Source organism: Armigeres subalbatus, chromosome 3 (assembly GCF_024139115.2).
Source record: "Armigeres subalbatus isolate Guangzhou_Male chromosome 3, GZ_Asu_2, whole genome shotgun sequence".
NCBI lineage: Eukaryota > Metazoa > Arthropoda > Insecta > Diptera > Culicidae > Armigeres > Armigeres subalbatus.
Window position 1 is genome coordinate 46,821,747 of NC_085141.1, and position 17,405 is coordinate 46,839,151.

At 38.1% G+C, this 17,405-nt stretch overlaps 1 protein-coding gene across 2 annotated transcripts in view; it reads left to right on the top strand.

Annotated features, from left to right (window-relative positions):
• The first annotated feature begins 6,043 nt into the window (after positions 1 to 6,043).
• LOC134226805 (mucin-5AC-like) overlaps positions 6,044 to 17,405 on the top strand; it is a 77,778-nt gene continuing 66,416 nt past the window's right edge. For both annotated transcript variants that reach the window (XM_062707799.1, XM_062707800.1), the window contains exons 1-2: positions 6,044 to 6,075; positions 6,135 to 6,820. In XM_062707799.1, the coding sequence (XP_062563783.1) occupies positions 6,059 to 6,075; positions 6,135 to 6,820 (703 nt within the window). In that variant the 5' untranslated portion in view covers positions 6,044 to 6,058. The remainder of the gene's footprint in view (positions 6,076 to 6,134; positions 6,821 to 17,405) is intronic.

Genomic DNA, 17,405 nt, shown 5'->3' on the forward strand with positions numbered 1-17,405 from the left:
CTGCATGCCAAGAAAATCCCGAAATATCTAAATTACAGTCAATCCATCATCATATTAATCATGAGCTTCTTCTGTCTCACCATGAACCAGTACGTCGTCAATTTATACAATCCGCCCTTCAAAGCCGCGAAATAAGTTCTCCATCTCACGATGGAACAACTCCGGGACTGAATAAATCCCAAACATAAGTTAGCAACATAAGTGATAATATGCAGAAAAGAAAACATCTTTGCAGCCTGATAAAAAATAATTAATTCTGAGCCATATAAATTGAAAATAATCATCTACTTACTTTGGCGATGGTTTGCCATTACGCTATCTATATTCGGCATAGGATAGTTTTCCCTCATGATTGCACGGTTTGCTGCACGCATGTTCACGCAAAGTCGAATTCTGCCATCAGTTTTTCTAAAAGGAACTTTAGGAGAGACCCAAGTCAAAGGTCCTTCTGCTCTCTCTATAATTCCCTTTTTAAGCAAATCGGAAATAGCGTCTTCCACATCCGCTTCCATGGCTATTGGAAATCTCCGAACCGGTTGAGCTATTGGGCGAACCGTCTCGTCTACCCGGATTTTTAACTGCAGTTTCGGAATCTTAGGAAACTCGTCGTCAGAGATTGTTGATAAGTTCGATACTTGGTTTACGTTATATCCGATTTTCAGAACTCCCAACGCAAACGCAGTTCCTTTGCTCAAGAGATTGACTTGGCCTTCTGGAGCTACTAGCACATGAGCCCAAATTCCGTTGTCCTCACCGGGCGTTTTAATTTCGATTTCAAAAACTCTGCTGAACATAATTTCCTCATTAGACGCGAATGGTTTTAGCTTAAGCTCTTCCTGATGAGGTGTTCTTTCGTTCATCATTACTGCGCCTCGTGCTTTCAGGGTGGCAAAAGTCTTTGGATTGATTATGTTTGCCGGTGATCCGGAGTCATCCAACATTGTTGCTTTAACACCACCTAGATCAAGTTACAGTGTTTCTTCTAGCTCATCTTGTGTGCGCACAAAAATACATCTCGTTTATCCTGTAATGGTTCCACGGCATGAATTCTTTGCTTTTTATCCGGAATTCTTGAAGGTCCTGCCGAATCGTATTTCCGTTTTCTGCAACAAACAACGAAATGTCCTACGACTCCGCAGACATGGCAAGCCGAATCACGTGCCAGGTGTCCAACTTTGTTACAATTTTAACATTTCCGAGTGTTTCCTAGGGGCGTGTTCCCCAACCATGCGCTATCTAATCGTTTGTGTTGTTGCTATGCTCCCATCATAGGTTGGTTAGCTACTTTTCGGGTCCAAATGTTTCCCTCATTTCGAGTTCCAAATTATCAATCGTTGCAGAAATTGAGACTTCATGGAAAATCACGTTCTTAGAGAACCCACATTTTCTGACGGCTTAAATATGTACATAGTTGATTCAAAACAAAACATTGAGGAAGGGCTGGATTTTGTTTGGCCTTACATTCACCAGTATTGAACCAACATCAGGCCAATTTTTCAAACAGGTTCACATGTGCAGGACTTTTTCAGTTTTTGTTTTCGATTTATAGAATATGGATTCTTTGGGTAGCCTCTAACAGGCCTGGTATCGGGTCACTTTTTAGTGACTTGGTCACTTTTTTCGGGTTAGTCATTAAAAACTATCTTTTTTTCAAGCTCAAGTCAGTTAAGTCACTTTTTCTAGCAAAAAGTCACTATTTTCAACTATTTTAGGGTCCTAGACCCAGGATTGATCAAAATCCAGATTTCGTAGAAATCTCTTTGCTTTATGTACTAGTCGGATGATATTTTGCATAATAGTGGAATGGTGAATATATAAAAAATGAACGCCTATCATTCCGGGACTCGCACCGCTGTGAAAAGTACAACACCTTCGAAAGTAGCTCGTTTGTTGTTCCCAAGAGGGGCAAGACTGAATGAGTGATCTAGGACCCGGAAGCAGAATGAACCCAGAGACTCTAAAGTCCAAATAAATTCGCAAGTTCATAAGGCTAACTGCAGATCGAAAATTTTGCGTGAATTGAACTTATTAGATTGGATCTTTTCAGTTCTAAATGAACTTCTTGGTGTTAAGGTCACTTCTGATGGAATCCAAGTTTGAAAGTGCTCGCGTTTTCGGGGGCACACCACTCGATACGGAAGCAGCGCACAACTGTCATTTTTATTATTTCACACATGCTGCGACGCAGCAAGGCTAAATCAACAAAAATGACAGTTGTGAGCCGCCTCTGAATCGAGTGGTGTGCCCCCGAAAACGCGAGCACTATGGAACTTGGATTCCGTCAGGAGTGACCTTAATCAAGAGTGAGCGAGGATTTGCTGAAATATTCAATGGTACGTTTCCAGAAAAAATTGTTTTCTGTTTTTTGCCATTTTTAAGTAACAAATATCTCCGATCCGACATTTTCATTTTCATAGTTTTTTGTATATGGAGTCTAAAATATAAAGCTTACTCTCCTTGTGAAATCCGCTTCGATTAGTACTTGACATTTTTTTAATATATTCACATGATTTACAATTGCTTAAACTTTAAAGATTCCAGTCAAAAGAAAATATAAGTTACCGTTTGGTATTCCGAAGAAGCTTTGACAACCTGGACAAATTATAATTATAACAAATAAATTCTGATGCAAATATCGCGGCTTTTACGTGTTTTTTTGCAGGTGGTTGATGTAGCCAGTATAAAACTTTTATGAAACTAATGTGGAATGTAACTTGCGTAAACCCCAAATCTGGCGAGATTCGTAGAAAACGTGCGCATTATGAGAAAAAGCATACAAAAAACCAGGGTAGTTGAAAACTTTCTTTCACAGATAATTTTTAGCGGGAAGCGGTATTCAAAATTGGCTGAAAATAATCTTATTATACGAAACTCTGAATAGTTTTTCAAGTTTTCCAACCAACAGAGAAAGCTTCTATAGATATATTAGGCCTTGTGAATCGTGGAATTTTCATATACAAAGCTGTAAGAAAAAAATTGAACTCGAACTGACATTACCTCCCCTTAATGCTGTTGAACTTGGTTCAAAATAGTTGTTATTAATTTTTAATTAAAAATCATTTTTTTTTGCTTTTCTACAACTGAAAGCAATGTAAATAGTAAAATCATTTCGAATCTAATTACAGTCAAACCTCCATGAGTCGATATTGAAGGGACCATCGACTCATGGAAATATCCAGATATGGAATTTAAAGTCCTTGTGAAGCTGTCTGAAGGGACCATCACAGTAACCCAGAAAATATTTTTTAATATGTAATAATTTGCTTCCATGAGTCGATATCGAGTCATAGAACATCGACTCATGGAGGTTTGACTGTAATCGAATCCACACGCTCGAGCAAATTGATTTGAAGGAAAGCCTCGCGCTTGGGTTTTTTATGCGAAGGCACCTAGTTTCACTCGTTAACCGTGTCTTACGGTGAGTCAATTGGATGATACGAATGACGCAATATTTCGCGCTTGATTCAAATCGTACTGAGATTTGAGAATTTCAATTTTTCTCAACCCTAACTGATAGTCACTATTTGGTCACTTTTCCTGCAACTGAAAGTCACTATTTGGTGTCTTTTTTCATCAACGTTGGTCACTAAAGCGGCATTTTTAAAAGCAAAAAATGCAATTTAAGTCTTCTATACAGCAATCAAAATTTCCCATTTAAATAAAAAATCAAAATTTCCATAAACAAATCAATATTAGCCATTACAATTACAAAATTTTCCACAATTTTTTTTTGCCACAAATAATTAAACACTTTCTACAAAAAATCAATGAACAACACTTAAATATGAAAATTTCCATATGGTAAACTAAGCATTTTTTCCATAGATGACCCCTTCTATAAAAGCGTTTATTATGCATGAAAAATTTAATCAATCTCATTGCTTTTATATATTTCTTCATGAAATTTTTCGTATTTTTTTAATACTCTGTATTTATTTTTTGTTATTGAGAAAGTGCTGCGTACCATCTATGGTGGGGTGCAGATGGCGGACGGTACGTGGAGGAGGCGAATGAACCACGAGTTGCATGAGCTGCTGGGAGAACCATCCATCGTTCACACCGCGAAAATCGGACGACTGTGGTGGGCCGGACATGTAGCCAGAATGTCGGACAGTAACCCGGTGAAAATGGTTCTCGACAACGATCCGACGGGTACAAGAAGGCGAGGTGCGCAGCGGACTTGCGGACCCTCCGTAGACTGTATGGTTGGCGACGTGTAGCCATGGACCGAGCCGAATGGAGAAGACTCTTATATACCGCACAGGCCACTTCGGCCTTAGTCTGAATAAATAATTGATTTTTTTTGTGGAAAGTTTTTAATTTTTGGAAATTTTTGTAGAAAAATTTATAATTGTTTATTACTAATATTGATTAATTTATGGGATATTTATATTTTTTCAATGGAAAACTTTGATTACTTTATGCAAAATTCTTTTTTTATGTTTGCAATTTGATTTGTTTCCTATCTTTGTTTTTTTTACAGTTGTGAGCACGCATGTTTCGCGATGAGATGGAAAAAAAAGAAAGATAGAAAACTGAACAGTTCCCCTATTTCTTCTAATTTAAGCGAAGGTGAATCACGTTCCCATCTTGCCCCCATTTCAATCCGCCAGTGCAAGACACCCAAGTGGCAAATATGGATATTTCACAAAAAGTTTTACCCGAATTATATGTGTTTTAAAATGTCCTCAAAGAAAACCCGATTTGTGAAAAGAAGCACGAGGTAACGGAGTTATAAGGTATTAGGATAAGGTATTCGAGAACTGTTTTACTAAAACCACTTGTCATAAGACGAGTTTGTACAATCCCATTGAATTCCACCACTTAATTGTATCTTGACAGATACGTATTTCGACCTCAACAGTAAGGCGGTCTTCAGTGTCTCGTACTTGAAGTCGAGTCAAGTACGAGACACTGAAGACGGCCTTACTGTTGAGGTCGAAATACGTATCTGTCAAGATACAATTAAGTGGTGGAATTCAATGGGATTGTACAAACTCGTCTTATGACAAGTGAAGACATTCCACTAAAAGCTCAAAATAATTTTCTTAACGTTTTTAACTGTTTCTGATACTCAGGTTTCTCCAAGTCTAGTTAAACAGAAATAAAGGCAGTTTTTTTTTCGCCATCATATTAAAAAGTTTGCAACGTTCTGGATATGGAGTTTTGCAACATCTGGATATGGAGAAGTATTGATCCGGTATTTTCGAGTGACCAGTCAGTCCTTCGGAGACTGAATAGTGATTTCACAACAAAAGGCGATTGATTAAAGAAAAATTAAGAATGATTATCAGTACTCTCAAGGAAAATTTTCTCAAATGAAAGTTGTTCACCCTACTTTACTTTGGATTGAAATTAGGATAAGGACTTTTTGGGTCCAGAAACAGTAATCCTGTATTTTAAATTTTTGATCACACAGTTTGTCAGCTTTGTGTTTATAAAGAAGCTGTTGTACATGAAAAGAGTTCACAACCACACATTGTAGCTACTGATATAGCAAATGACGGAAACTTGCTCACAATCACATAACACATTTTCTCATTGGAAAACTCTTGGCATTAAAAATTATGTGCATGTGATCGAACAATCTGCCTCGATCTTGTTTTCTTACTCATTCTTCGTATACCACTTCGTTGAAGGTTTGTTTACTCTTCCACGCAACTTTGTTCTCTGTTTTGATGATCACTGAGTCTGAGTGTTCGATTTCAACGCGTACCGACGTTGCTCAAACTTGTTCCCCATTCTCATTCGTTCCCAACAAGTCCATATTCCCAAAACATATCTGTGTATATGCCTCCATACATATATTTATTACAGAATGCTTATTTGTGGTTTTTATAAATATCTTTTGCAATGCACCGCCACCATTTCCATCTTCCTCCGATTACAGCTGGTTTCAAGGAATTCACACAAAACTTCTCCAGTCAGTCGTATATCGTAATCCGTGCATCCGAGTAGTTTGAACGTCCGTTCATCAGTCGTTTGCATGCTTGGTTCGGGCTCGCAAAACGGGGGGCGCGAGATTGTTTATCTACCCACCGTTATAATATGTAATTAGATGCAAAGTTTGAGAACGTATGCTAGCTTCGCGAGTACTAATTCAGTTTTTTTTTTATATTTTCTCCACGTTTCAGCGATCTTAACGGGGACCCGTTGAAAATGTTTTCCGGGTTAGATGCATTACTTCAAGCAGCTCAGTTTCTCGAGCAACAAGAGCAGCATCATCGACCAACGTCGCACAGATTGAGCAGTGAAGTCTCGATTATTCCGACGTCCAACACCACACAGCAACAACAGAATGGCACCAACAGCAGCACCAATAGTGTACATACTAACAGCAGTAGCAATAGTAATGCAATTAGTTTTATACCGAGTAGTACCGGTAGCAGTGTGACAAATAGTGTAAGTGAGAATCGTTTCATACCGCCGATCGGAAAGATCAGCAATGGTACGGTAATCTTGACGGCCAGCGGAACCAGCGTTCCGAACGGTCTGCTCAGCAATGGGTCGGCTGTAGTGTCCTCGCCGGCAAGGATTGTGTCGCCGATGAATGGAGGTAGTGCCACTTCGACGACAACGGCCGTAGTAACGGGTCTTGTGCCACAGGGTACGACCGCGTATCTCACGACCAGCAGCAACGCCAACTCGAATCTGGCAACGCCATCGTCGATCGCTGCAGTAGTCTCTTCGACAACTTCTTCCCCGCGACATCAGAGCGCAGGCTATGGTACCGGGACGGCCATCATTCCACTCCTCAGTGGATCGCGAAAACGTACCATCAGCAATGCGAGCAGTCACAGTTCGGGAGGACACTCAAAAGGTAAGTGGAATGTTAGATGGAATCATTATTCTTATTTGGAAATATCGTCCAATGGTGATTCGATTCCCTGAGCAAGTTATGCGACGCAGAACGTTTGTAGAGGGTAGTACGGCCTTTAAAAGTATAACTATGCAAATAGTTAGAACAGGGAATGGTCCAGGAAATGTTTTCGCTGATGAAATTCCTTGAGCAGTACGAAGCTGGCAAGTAGATATAATTTCGTAACATAGGGTAGGATTGGGAAAGATGGGTCGCCTAAGGCGAACCCTCAATGCATAAAAACAAATAAAAAAAATAACTTTTCAAAATGGATGTTCAAAAATAGCTCATAATCTGTATGTCAGGGATTTAAAACAACGAAAATTACACTTTTTAATTCACTTTGAGTCATTAAAAAAAAGTCTATTTTACTGTCAATCAAAAAATGCCGGGGTAATAGGGGCAAAATGGATCACCTTTGAGTTCTACAGTTAATATTGGCTTTATTCACGATAATAAATTACACACATGTAGATGGGTTTGTTGTCAATGATTTTATTAAATAAAAAATAGGCTTTTCATAAAAAATGGCTGCAATTTTTGAAGAAAACAAACCATCTATGTATTGCTTTCTCATTTTTTTTAAATCTTCATTAAAGAGATTTTCGGCCCAAGACCGGTTCATCTCATAATTTTTTAACGGTAAAAATATACATTTTAATAAACAAATTACCATCATTATGTTGGAAGCTAACCTTAAAATGAATGTATGTGTATGTGTGCTTACCCATCTTGTCTCATTTGCAGGTTCATGTTAAAATGTCTTATTTTTGATCAATTTATTTATTTGAAAAAGTCAATACAACATCATCTACTTTACATATGATGATACTTTAGCCATATTACTAAAAATGTTTGAATTTAACTTTCAAATGTTTGAATGTTGTTTGAAGTCTGCTTCAGAATGAAATCCAATTTGAATTCAAATAAATCGAAAAACATACCATTTAAGATGGCTGCAATGGTCAAACATAGAAGGGAAAACGATTAAACACAAAAGTATTAAATTATAGTTTTTATCAATATGGATTTAATAATTTGCAAGAGACTACAACGACCTAATGTTTGGTCCTCAAAGTTTTCTCGCACTTTACGATCGAGTAGAGCTAGCCTTAGTCAGCTAAAACTATACATGCATGAGATAAATCCAATCCAACATTTGCATCACAAAAAGCAGCCATGGATGCTTTGTGCAAAGCTACGCAGCAATGCACAGTACTTTTCCGATTACAATACTTCCCACATATCAGGAATAACACACAGACACGTGAGCATTCTCTCATTTCTTCTCTCACTCATTAAATTAATTAAAATAAAAAGTGTGAGTGTAGAATATCAAAGTTCTTCTATGGAACCTTGTTGGTGTTTACACAAACAGGTAAAGCTACTCTCTCGTGTGAGAGAGAAATTTTGTAATAAAATTCGAAATGAGAAAGCCATCACACTTTGCGAGCGGATGAAAACAATAACCGTTTAGTCGTCCGGCTTCAATAAGCACGTGCTATCACACCATTCACACCCATATGCCGCACTGCTAGCACATGGTAGTTGTGTGCATATAACCAATACAACACACTCAGAACGCATTTTATGTTATTATTCTATGTTGCCTTTTTAATACAACTCAGTTTTACCGAAAGGCTATCTTCTCACTAGCAAAACGAATTGAGGTTGCCTAAATAAAAAGTTATATTTTTCAACAAAAGTAAGTTCCATTCATGTTTAGCTAGATAGAATAATCACAGACAAACAGACATAACACTTGTCAAATTTCCATCGCTCACTGATTTACTGATCAATTCAAATAATCATTAGTTGGCCAATCGATCACTCGTGGCGCGCGCATTGGATTTGCTCTAGTTTGACGTTTGCTCACTACCGCCATCTGGTTCGTGATTTGCCCAACTAACTGATGTCGTTATTGTTTGAACGACGACGAATTTTACAAGTGAATGTTCAATGTGTTATGTCTGTTTGTCTGTGGAATAATTCTCGCTTAACAAATGATAAGGGCCTACAACAAAAAGTAAACAAATTCTATTGCCCTTTGATAACATCTTCTAATATATATCGTATAATAATGTTCCGCATCTTCTATTAAATTACTTAGAAAAAACTATTTTTTTGGTTAGGCCTACAAAATGTTATTTTCAAAATAGGGCCCTCCTTAGCCGTGGGGTAAGACGCGCGGCTACACTCAGGAAAATCGACACATACTTTATGGCAAAAATCCATGTATTTTGAAATATGCATATCATGCGTCGGCACATACTTATTTGCATACAAATTCACACATGGATACTATGACCCACATGGATAGTATGTGTGAACACCCATAGAATGCATGTGGGCGCATGAAATATATGTGTCGAAAATATGGAATCCATTTCGCTACCCCCATTGCAAAAATCCATGTGTAAACTCATGAATATAATGCGAAGTTTTTTGTGAGTGTACAAAGCAAGACCATGCTGAGGGTGTCTGGGTTCGATTCCCGGTGCCGATCTAGGCAATTTGCGGATTGGAAATTGTCTCGACTTCCCTGGGCATAAAAGTATCATCGTGCTAGCCTCATGATATAAGAATGCAAAAATGGTAAACTTGCTTAGAAATATCGCAGTTAATAACTTAAGTGCTTAATGAACACTAAGCTGCGAGGCGGTTCTGTCCCAGTGTGGGGATGTAATGTCAATAAGAAGAAGAAGAAGATGTGTAGGTCTACCCTAAAAAACGGTCAAGCCACTCGTTTTTTTCTGTCAAGAATAAGCCTTCTCCAACTTCGGGACGATAACGGGATTTTTTTCCGAACCGTCATCGGCCTGAGCTCGGAAAGAAACTCTCCCACAAACCTTATTCTTTGTTTACGTTTGCAAAATGCCATAAGCAAAAGGTCGATGAATGACAAGCAAATACAGAATGACTTATCAACAAGGCCTATAAGGCATTTTATGAGACAGATCGAAACAGCTGTTTTTCTCTATCTACTTTGACAATTTGTGGGACCCCGTTTGTTTGGTAATTTAGCGCTGAACATTCCGATGAGTCCCGTCATCAATTTTGCTTGTTTTACTTTTCGTCTACCAGGGTTTTAGAACAAAGTTTTTCATATGATTCTTAAAACGTGTCGTTAGATTATTCATACCATTGCATTCTAAGCATTAGAAGCTGAAGAAAACATGAATTAAAAGTAAAACGTTACAAACTTTATTTTGTGTTCGGACCTAACAGAATGTTCACGCAGAATCGTACCAAAACAAAACACTAGAAGTAAATAATCGGGCCACCGCGAAACGTCTTATAAAATGCCTTATTCCCGAGAAAAAAAATGAAAATAGACTTAAAATTTTCTTTTATAGATTTCTACACTTTTTTGGTTATTTTCGATGCAAATAAGGTTTTGGATGAATAAAAAGTGTTTATTATGGTCTTTTTAAAAGTTTTTGCTGCTGCTAAACCTGCGAAATGGGAATTGAAATTAAGATGCATTTTTTCCGAACGACATTTTCTCAATGTTTACGTTATGGTTGTAGGCCCTTATCAATTTTTAAGCGGGAATCATTCAGATGATCACAATGAAATTTGTTTAAAATCGATTGTAGCATTCAAAAATTATGATAAAAAGATTAAGTTTTAAGCTATTGACTTTTGTCTTACTTTCGTAATCGCAATCAGAAAACAGAACTGTGCAATAAAAATCCTATTCAACTAGATGCTGATGTCATATTAGAAATTTGGAGATAGTACTCGTCGATAGAAAATCCTTCCGCACGCGATGGCATATGAGCAAATCAAACCACCTTCCTTTTGCCAGTGGAGATATATCAGCTTCCACACTGATATTCTTCCCTCCCCGTTCATACGGGAGCTTGGCAGAAGGAAGGTCGTGTGATATGTGCCATCACAAATATTGCCCTCCGCTCGCTTTCAAATCGACTTCTATAAAAACATTCTTCATGCCTGCCGTATCCTAATGGAACTATCAATTCTATACTTTCGCCTCTAATGCTATCACGAACATGTACGTCCAAGTTTGGAAGATGATATTAGCATTTCCATATCAAGGTTATAAGGTTAAAAATAGTTTGTAAGTTACTTCATATAAATGATGAGTTCAATAATAATTGATAATGATATGGAAATGCTAATATTATCTTCCAAACTTGGACGTACCACCTTCCTTTTGCCAGTGGAGATATATCAGCTTCCACACTGATATTCTTCCCTCCCCCTTCATACGGGAGCTTGGCAGAAGGAAGGTCGTGTGATGTGTGCCATCACAAATATTGCCCTCCGCTCGCTTTCAAATCGACTTCTATAAAAACATTCTTCATGCCTGCCGTATCCTAACGGAACTATCAATTCTATACTTTCGCCTCTATTTCTATCATGAACATGTACATCTAAGTTTGGAAGATGATATTAGCATTTCCATATCATTGTAAATCGTTTAACTTCACGTAGAAGTAACACACACAAAATCATTAATTAGTGCACTACCTACGCCTTTTTGATTGACTTTGTAATATTTTGTTCAGATAAAGGTATCCTTTGGGTCTGCTACATGAAATCTTGGTCGAAAAATTGGGTAATTTTTATTGACACTGGGTGCAATTTAATAGATCCCCGGCCATATATGCGGATCACAAAAACCAAATAAGAAAACCCACATATTACGATATTTTTACGACTTGAATAGCGTAAAGCTTGGCAATTTATTTGTTTTATAAATAATACTACAATAAAACAAACATGTTATAAACTGAAGGATCATGACGTGACATCTAGATTTCTAGCCTTGCAAGCAAAACAATGAATACAGTTTATACTATACCTTCAAAAATAACGCAATCGAAACGATAGAAACTATGTAATTCGATCTATAAATATGATTGATTGTCTTCGAATTATGAATAGCTATTCATCGAGATACTCAAGCTCACAATATTCAGTGCTAGGTGTCTTTTGGCCCAAGGAGCCACTTTTAATTTGTAATGTTTAATCATTTATAACGAAGAGAAAAATAAATCCTTTATATAACTATTCATTGGTTGAATACACTCATTGGCAGAAAAATAAACGCGCTCAACAGCCGCTTTTTATACAAAATAGTTAAATCCATAGATTCAGATTTCATACGTTCGCGGCTCGATTCCGCCGGAAATCCGATCGAAGCTCAGTCATATGCTAAATTCTACAAAAGCAAGGCAAAAAATACCTCGGTGAAACCAAAATAAATAGCAGCAAAAATTCAAATTTCCTAGTTTTTCAAGGGTTGTAGACCGGAGACATATTCAGTACATATTCGGTTGATGGGCACTTTCTTCTGTCTACCATTGTTGTTGTTACTATTATAGGTAACTAAGATTTAGATTGAAAAAAAGGTGAGAAAAAAACGGGCTTGAAATTGAAGAAAAGGAAAGGTTAGTCTTTAGTATGAAGCAATTTTATAACTGTGTGCAAGCGGTAGTAAACTTTTTCATTGCCGTCAGTTCGTTCAGTATTTGACCATCAGTGAATAGATGTTGATCCATAAATAAAGTAATTGGATTAACCTCACCAAATTCTTTCCCATGCACGATGAATATCACTGACTTGCTACTCTTGAAATGAAGGAGTTTTTAGATCCCAGTCTTTAGCACATCACTCCACTACTCCACTTTTAATTAACAAGGGTCATCGTCTAAACATCGATAAATTGAATTTCGGCTCACAAATTATTTTCTTCATAGTCACCGAAAAATTCGTGACAACAAAATTTAATTGCTGGCATCTTGCGCACTGCCTACTCAGACTTCCCGAACTACCTAGCCTTCATAATTAGCATTAGCATTTAGCAGTTCGCACAAATTCGTAGGTGGTACAAGCCAAGCCTATTGTATGAGAGTAGTATCACTTTCATCCGTTACCACAGATATTGATTTGGGATTAATCACTAACTCTTAGATGGAAGCAATGCACTCTCCAATAGTCGAGATCTGTCCTGGCCACGTCCTTGCGAATGCTGAGGAAGGAATACAAAGTAGGAAAGGGACGAGTCTGGAATTGAACCCACGACCTCTACCTGGCCTTCATGATGACCAAAAACTCGTTAATCACGTGAGGTTCCGGCTAGCTCGTTGGGTTGACGTATTTTCAAACAAAAACTACATTGATGTATCTGCACCAGTCTAACGCCGGCTGCATAGACAAAGCAGTCCCTCCATTTCAGTGGGCATATTAAAAGAAATCTTCAGGCCAATTTTTGCCTAGTTTCATGAAAATTTAGAAGTACAGCACAACGAGATTTGTGATTTTTTGGACTTTTACTTAGACATGTCGTCCGAATTCATGAATTTGATATCGTCACCCATTAACACTAAGTTCTTCGAAGAATAAATGCTAAGCTATTACATTGACATTACTAAATGATGTTCACTTACTATTAACGGTCTACTTTACCACAATCAATCTTATGATAGAATTCTTCCTATTAAATTAAAATTTATGTTGAAAATCACTTTTTCAAATGGGGAACATTCTTAACAAATCGTTGGCCTACAAAAGTGTACATTGTTGATAACGTTACCTATTAACAATAAGTTATAAGTGTATTGCTTCATATGTATGGTAAAACTATTGCATTAATCAGAACCAATTGAGGTACACGGTCTACGAAACATAATCAATATAATATTGTGTTTCGTGCAGGGTGGGACGACCCTACGTTGAGTGTTTTTTGGGATGTGACCGCTTGGGTCCGAATGTGAACGCTGGGTCCAAAACAGCGCAACGGTCGGGAGGGATGACGATCCCTGGGGACGGATGGTACGCTCCGCTCCCTTAACAGCCCTGTGGCTCGGTTTAGTGACTTCTTCTTCTTCGGTGATTTGTAGCAGTCCGGCTGGAACGGTAGGCTGACCGATTGGGATGCTGGGGATCCGACTAGGTAGCACGGGTTTGCTGGGACGCTGTCCAAATCGATTAGCCGAAGAAAAGTATCGATCCAGTGTCCAACTGATGCTAGCAGCTTCTCTCTCTTCGACGTCCAGAAATCCATTCCACGCACCATCCTGGTCACGGCACCAATGTTTCGTCCAGGGTGGGACGACCCTACGCTGTGTTGTTTTTATGGCTTCCGGGTGGCAATTGAGGAAAACTACTGATGTTAACTGGACTATGATTTTATTGCCTCCGAGAGGCAGCGTGCTTACTTGGAGGTTACTATTGCGAACACTGTAAAAGACATTTAATTCAGAGCCGCCTTTTATAAGTGACTCTTAGTACGGAAACAATATGCAAATTGTTGGGGACGTGCGCACAAACATTCAAATTTAAGTCTAATAAGATTAACTACGCGCCAAACTGCCAACCGAACGCTGCAACGCGTTCGGGTTGTTGGAGCGAAACACTCAAAACTAATCAAACGAATGGATAGCAGCTACATACGCCTTGACGCCTTGACACAGCTGCACTGCTGGTATTTCAACATGATGACGTATAGGAAGTATTTTTGACAATGCTTCTAAAATGTTATTAAAAATGTTATATTCAAAACTTTTAAATACGTGAGGTTAGAATGTTGAAAAACTACATGTTAGGCTTCGTATGTTCAAATCAAAATAATACAACTTTTGAGTATCATGTTACTAATCTGAAAGTAAATCAAATTTCTATGATGATGATGATGATGATACACCGGATACACCATCTATTGTAGCAAAGCAAGGCACCTGCCGATAACACTGGCCATATCTGACAAACGATTTGGTCATGATCATACTACTGTTTGTATTTCATCAGACTCCTGTATGAAGGGACAAAAATGGGTGGGGTGGTTCCATAAGCAGAGACACTTATGCGAATCCACGGGATGAATAGAGAATCTCCTTCCAGAAGAAAGTTCGTACATATTATAATCTAGCCCTCGTTTCCCAGATTGACCCAATAGATGGGGAGAAGAGCCCGCCCTTTATCCACGAGATGTTAACAATAGAAAGTTGGCAATTCCACTCTTCCTATCCAAATCGCTTCAATCGGGTGCCCTGATGGTTTTTTTTGGTATATTGAAGGTAGTTGGGTTCGATTCCCGGTGCGCTTTTCGGGTTGGAAATTTTCTCGACTTCCCTGGGCATAAAAGTAGGTATCATCATGTTAGCCTCATAGATATACGAGTTCAAAAATGGTAACTTGGTCTAGAAACCTCGCAGTTGATAAATGTGAAAGTTCTGAAAGAACACAAGCTGCGAGGTGGCAATGTACCCGTGAGGGAAATAAATACTAATGAAGAATAAGAATCTTGTTAAATTTCTCGCGTATGGGACAATACGTGAGAAACATTACTATTTTGCACAGTATGCACTATGCGACCCACTTATGTCCGTTGAACTGAATTTCAGAGGGATCACGCCCATTGGCATGTGACTCATGGAATCTTTCATCATCTTTAAAAGATGACGAAGCTTCTCTGGATTTTCAGAAGCGTGAGCACATGTACTGCCCACTTTGCAGTTACAGTTTCGACTGAAATGTATAAACCTTGATACAGGTTCGACGTGAAAGTTGATTTGAGCTAGTGAATTCTTTTGAATATCGAAATAAAATCTAATGCATATTATAATGTTATGAACTTTATGAAATGTTGCAGCACTTCACACTTTTAACCTGACTAACTGGAGACCAGTATTGGCCAACTGACGGTGGAGCACCCGCATTATTTACAATTTATGCTAGCCGTAGATGCAGCGACTACAGAATAAATGAGCTCAGAACTACCACGCCCACCCGTATGTGCATTTATATTATACACTGCAGTTCTCTAAAGATGAATATTAGCGCACAAATGAAACCAGGTTTTTCTTTGAAATTCCCTTCAGGAATTGCTTCGGATTTTCTTAGGGCCTTAAGGATTTTTTTTGAAAATTCCTTCATTACTTCTTATAAGATTAATTCTGACCATTCCATCAGGAATTCTTTCAGAAATTCTTTTTTGGAATACTTTTAATAATTTCTACTCATACCCATCTAAAACGTTTCCACAGTTGTAATGGATTGGACGCGCCCTTCCTCAAAGAAGCCATCCCTCGGAAAGCTCAAAAAGATTGTGAATCTATTTATTAGTCTGTTGGATTACATTGTTGAAAGGAGATTCTCGCTATCCCGCGGGCTACGCGTAAGTGTCTCGCTTAGGGGTCCGCCACCTCCGTTTTTTTGCCCTTCACACAGGAGTGCATTGAAAGCAGAATGGTAAATAAATTCGATTGTACTGCAGCAGCAGCCGCATGCAGAGCAAAACTTAAGCTAGGGTGATGGATAACTACATATGTACATACAAACAGACTTTTTTTAAATTTCTACAAAATACCTTCGGAAACTATTTTAACAATTCCATTGGAGTTTTTCTTGGTATTCCATAAGACATTCCATTCCCTCGGAAATTAATCTATTAATTCCTTTGGAATTTCCTACGCCAATTCTTTCAAAAAATCTAGGACGAATTTTCAGATATCTCCGTACGAATTCCTAGAACAATTTCCAAAGAATCTCCTAAAGGAATTACCGACATTCTTAAATGTCTTAAATAATTTATTTGGACATTCCTCCAAGAATATCTTACGAATTTTCTCCAGAGATTCCTTAAAAAAATCCTCCAGAAATTCTTATCGAAAAAAATCTAAACCATTTTTTTTTCAAAACAATTCTAGCAATTACAAGGAAGAGTGAAGGAAATGTTCAATTTGGATCACGTGTCCCATCGTGCTCCAGCTCCAGATGCTAAAAGACCATTTTTTACATTTGCATATCACGAGGATAACAGAATGATACTCCATACCCAGCGAAGCTTAGTATCATAAGGACTTAACCACATTGATCGATTTCTATTGATTTACTTCTTCATCAATAACTCTAATTGAGACAAGAGTTACAACCATGTTTATAGAAAAAACGAAAATGAAATGTGATGGTGGAAATTAGCAAGTCCAGACACCGAATTTCGGATAGCAAGAAATCGTCCAAATTGTCCGATGAAGAATTCATTCGGACCAAATTTGAACCATTTGATTCACATGACATTGCACGTTACACAGAAACATATTTGACGAAGAAACGTTAACAATTTGACCCCTTGAAAAAGGCCCTAAGTGGACCGAAACGTCGGGAAAAATTAAAAACAGTTTTCAATTCCCTCCAAGTCTGCGCAGCCAAATATTTCCCAAATATAGCTTCTGGGTCAATATGCGATCATCCTTGAACACACCAAACCATAGAAAACACCAACTGACACATGTTGCTACATTCTTAAGAAAAGTTAAAGTACATCAACGAAGTGAAATCGATAAAAGCAGTTCCGCCGTTATGATAATAAACGCGAGGAAGGCGTCCTACCTGGGCGTTGTTAGTTGACACTTCCAGTTCAGCATTGGATGATGGCAGACTTATTTAAACCTTTCGCAGAGAATCTATTAGTACTCAGATTTGAATAATTGTCTTTGAAAACCAGAACAGTAATACTGTTATGCAGTTTTGCAAATCTCTTCGTTCATGGTGCTTTTCAAATGGTTCATTTCGT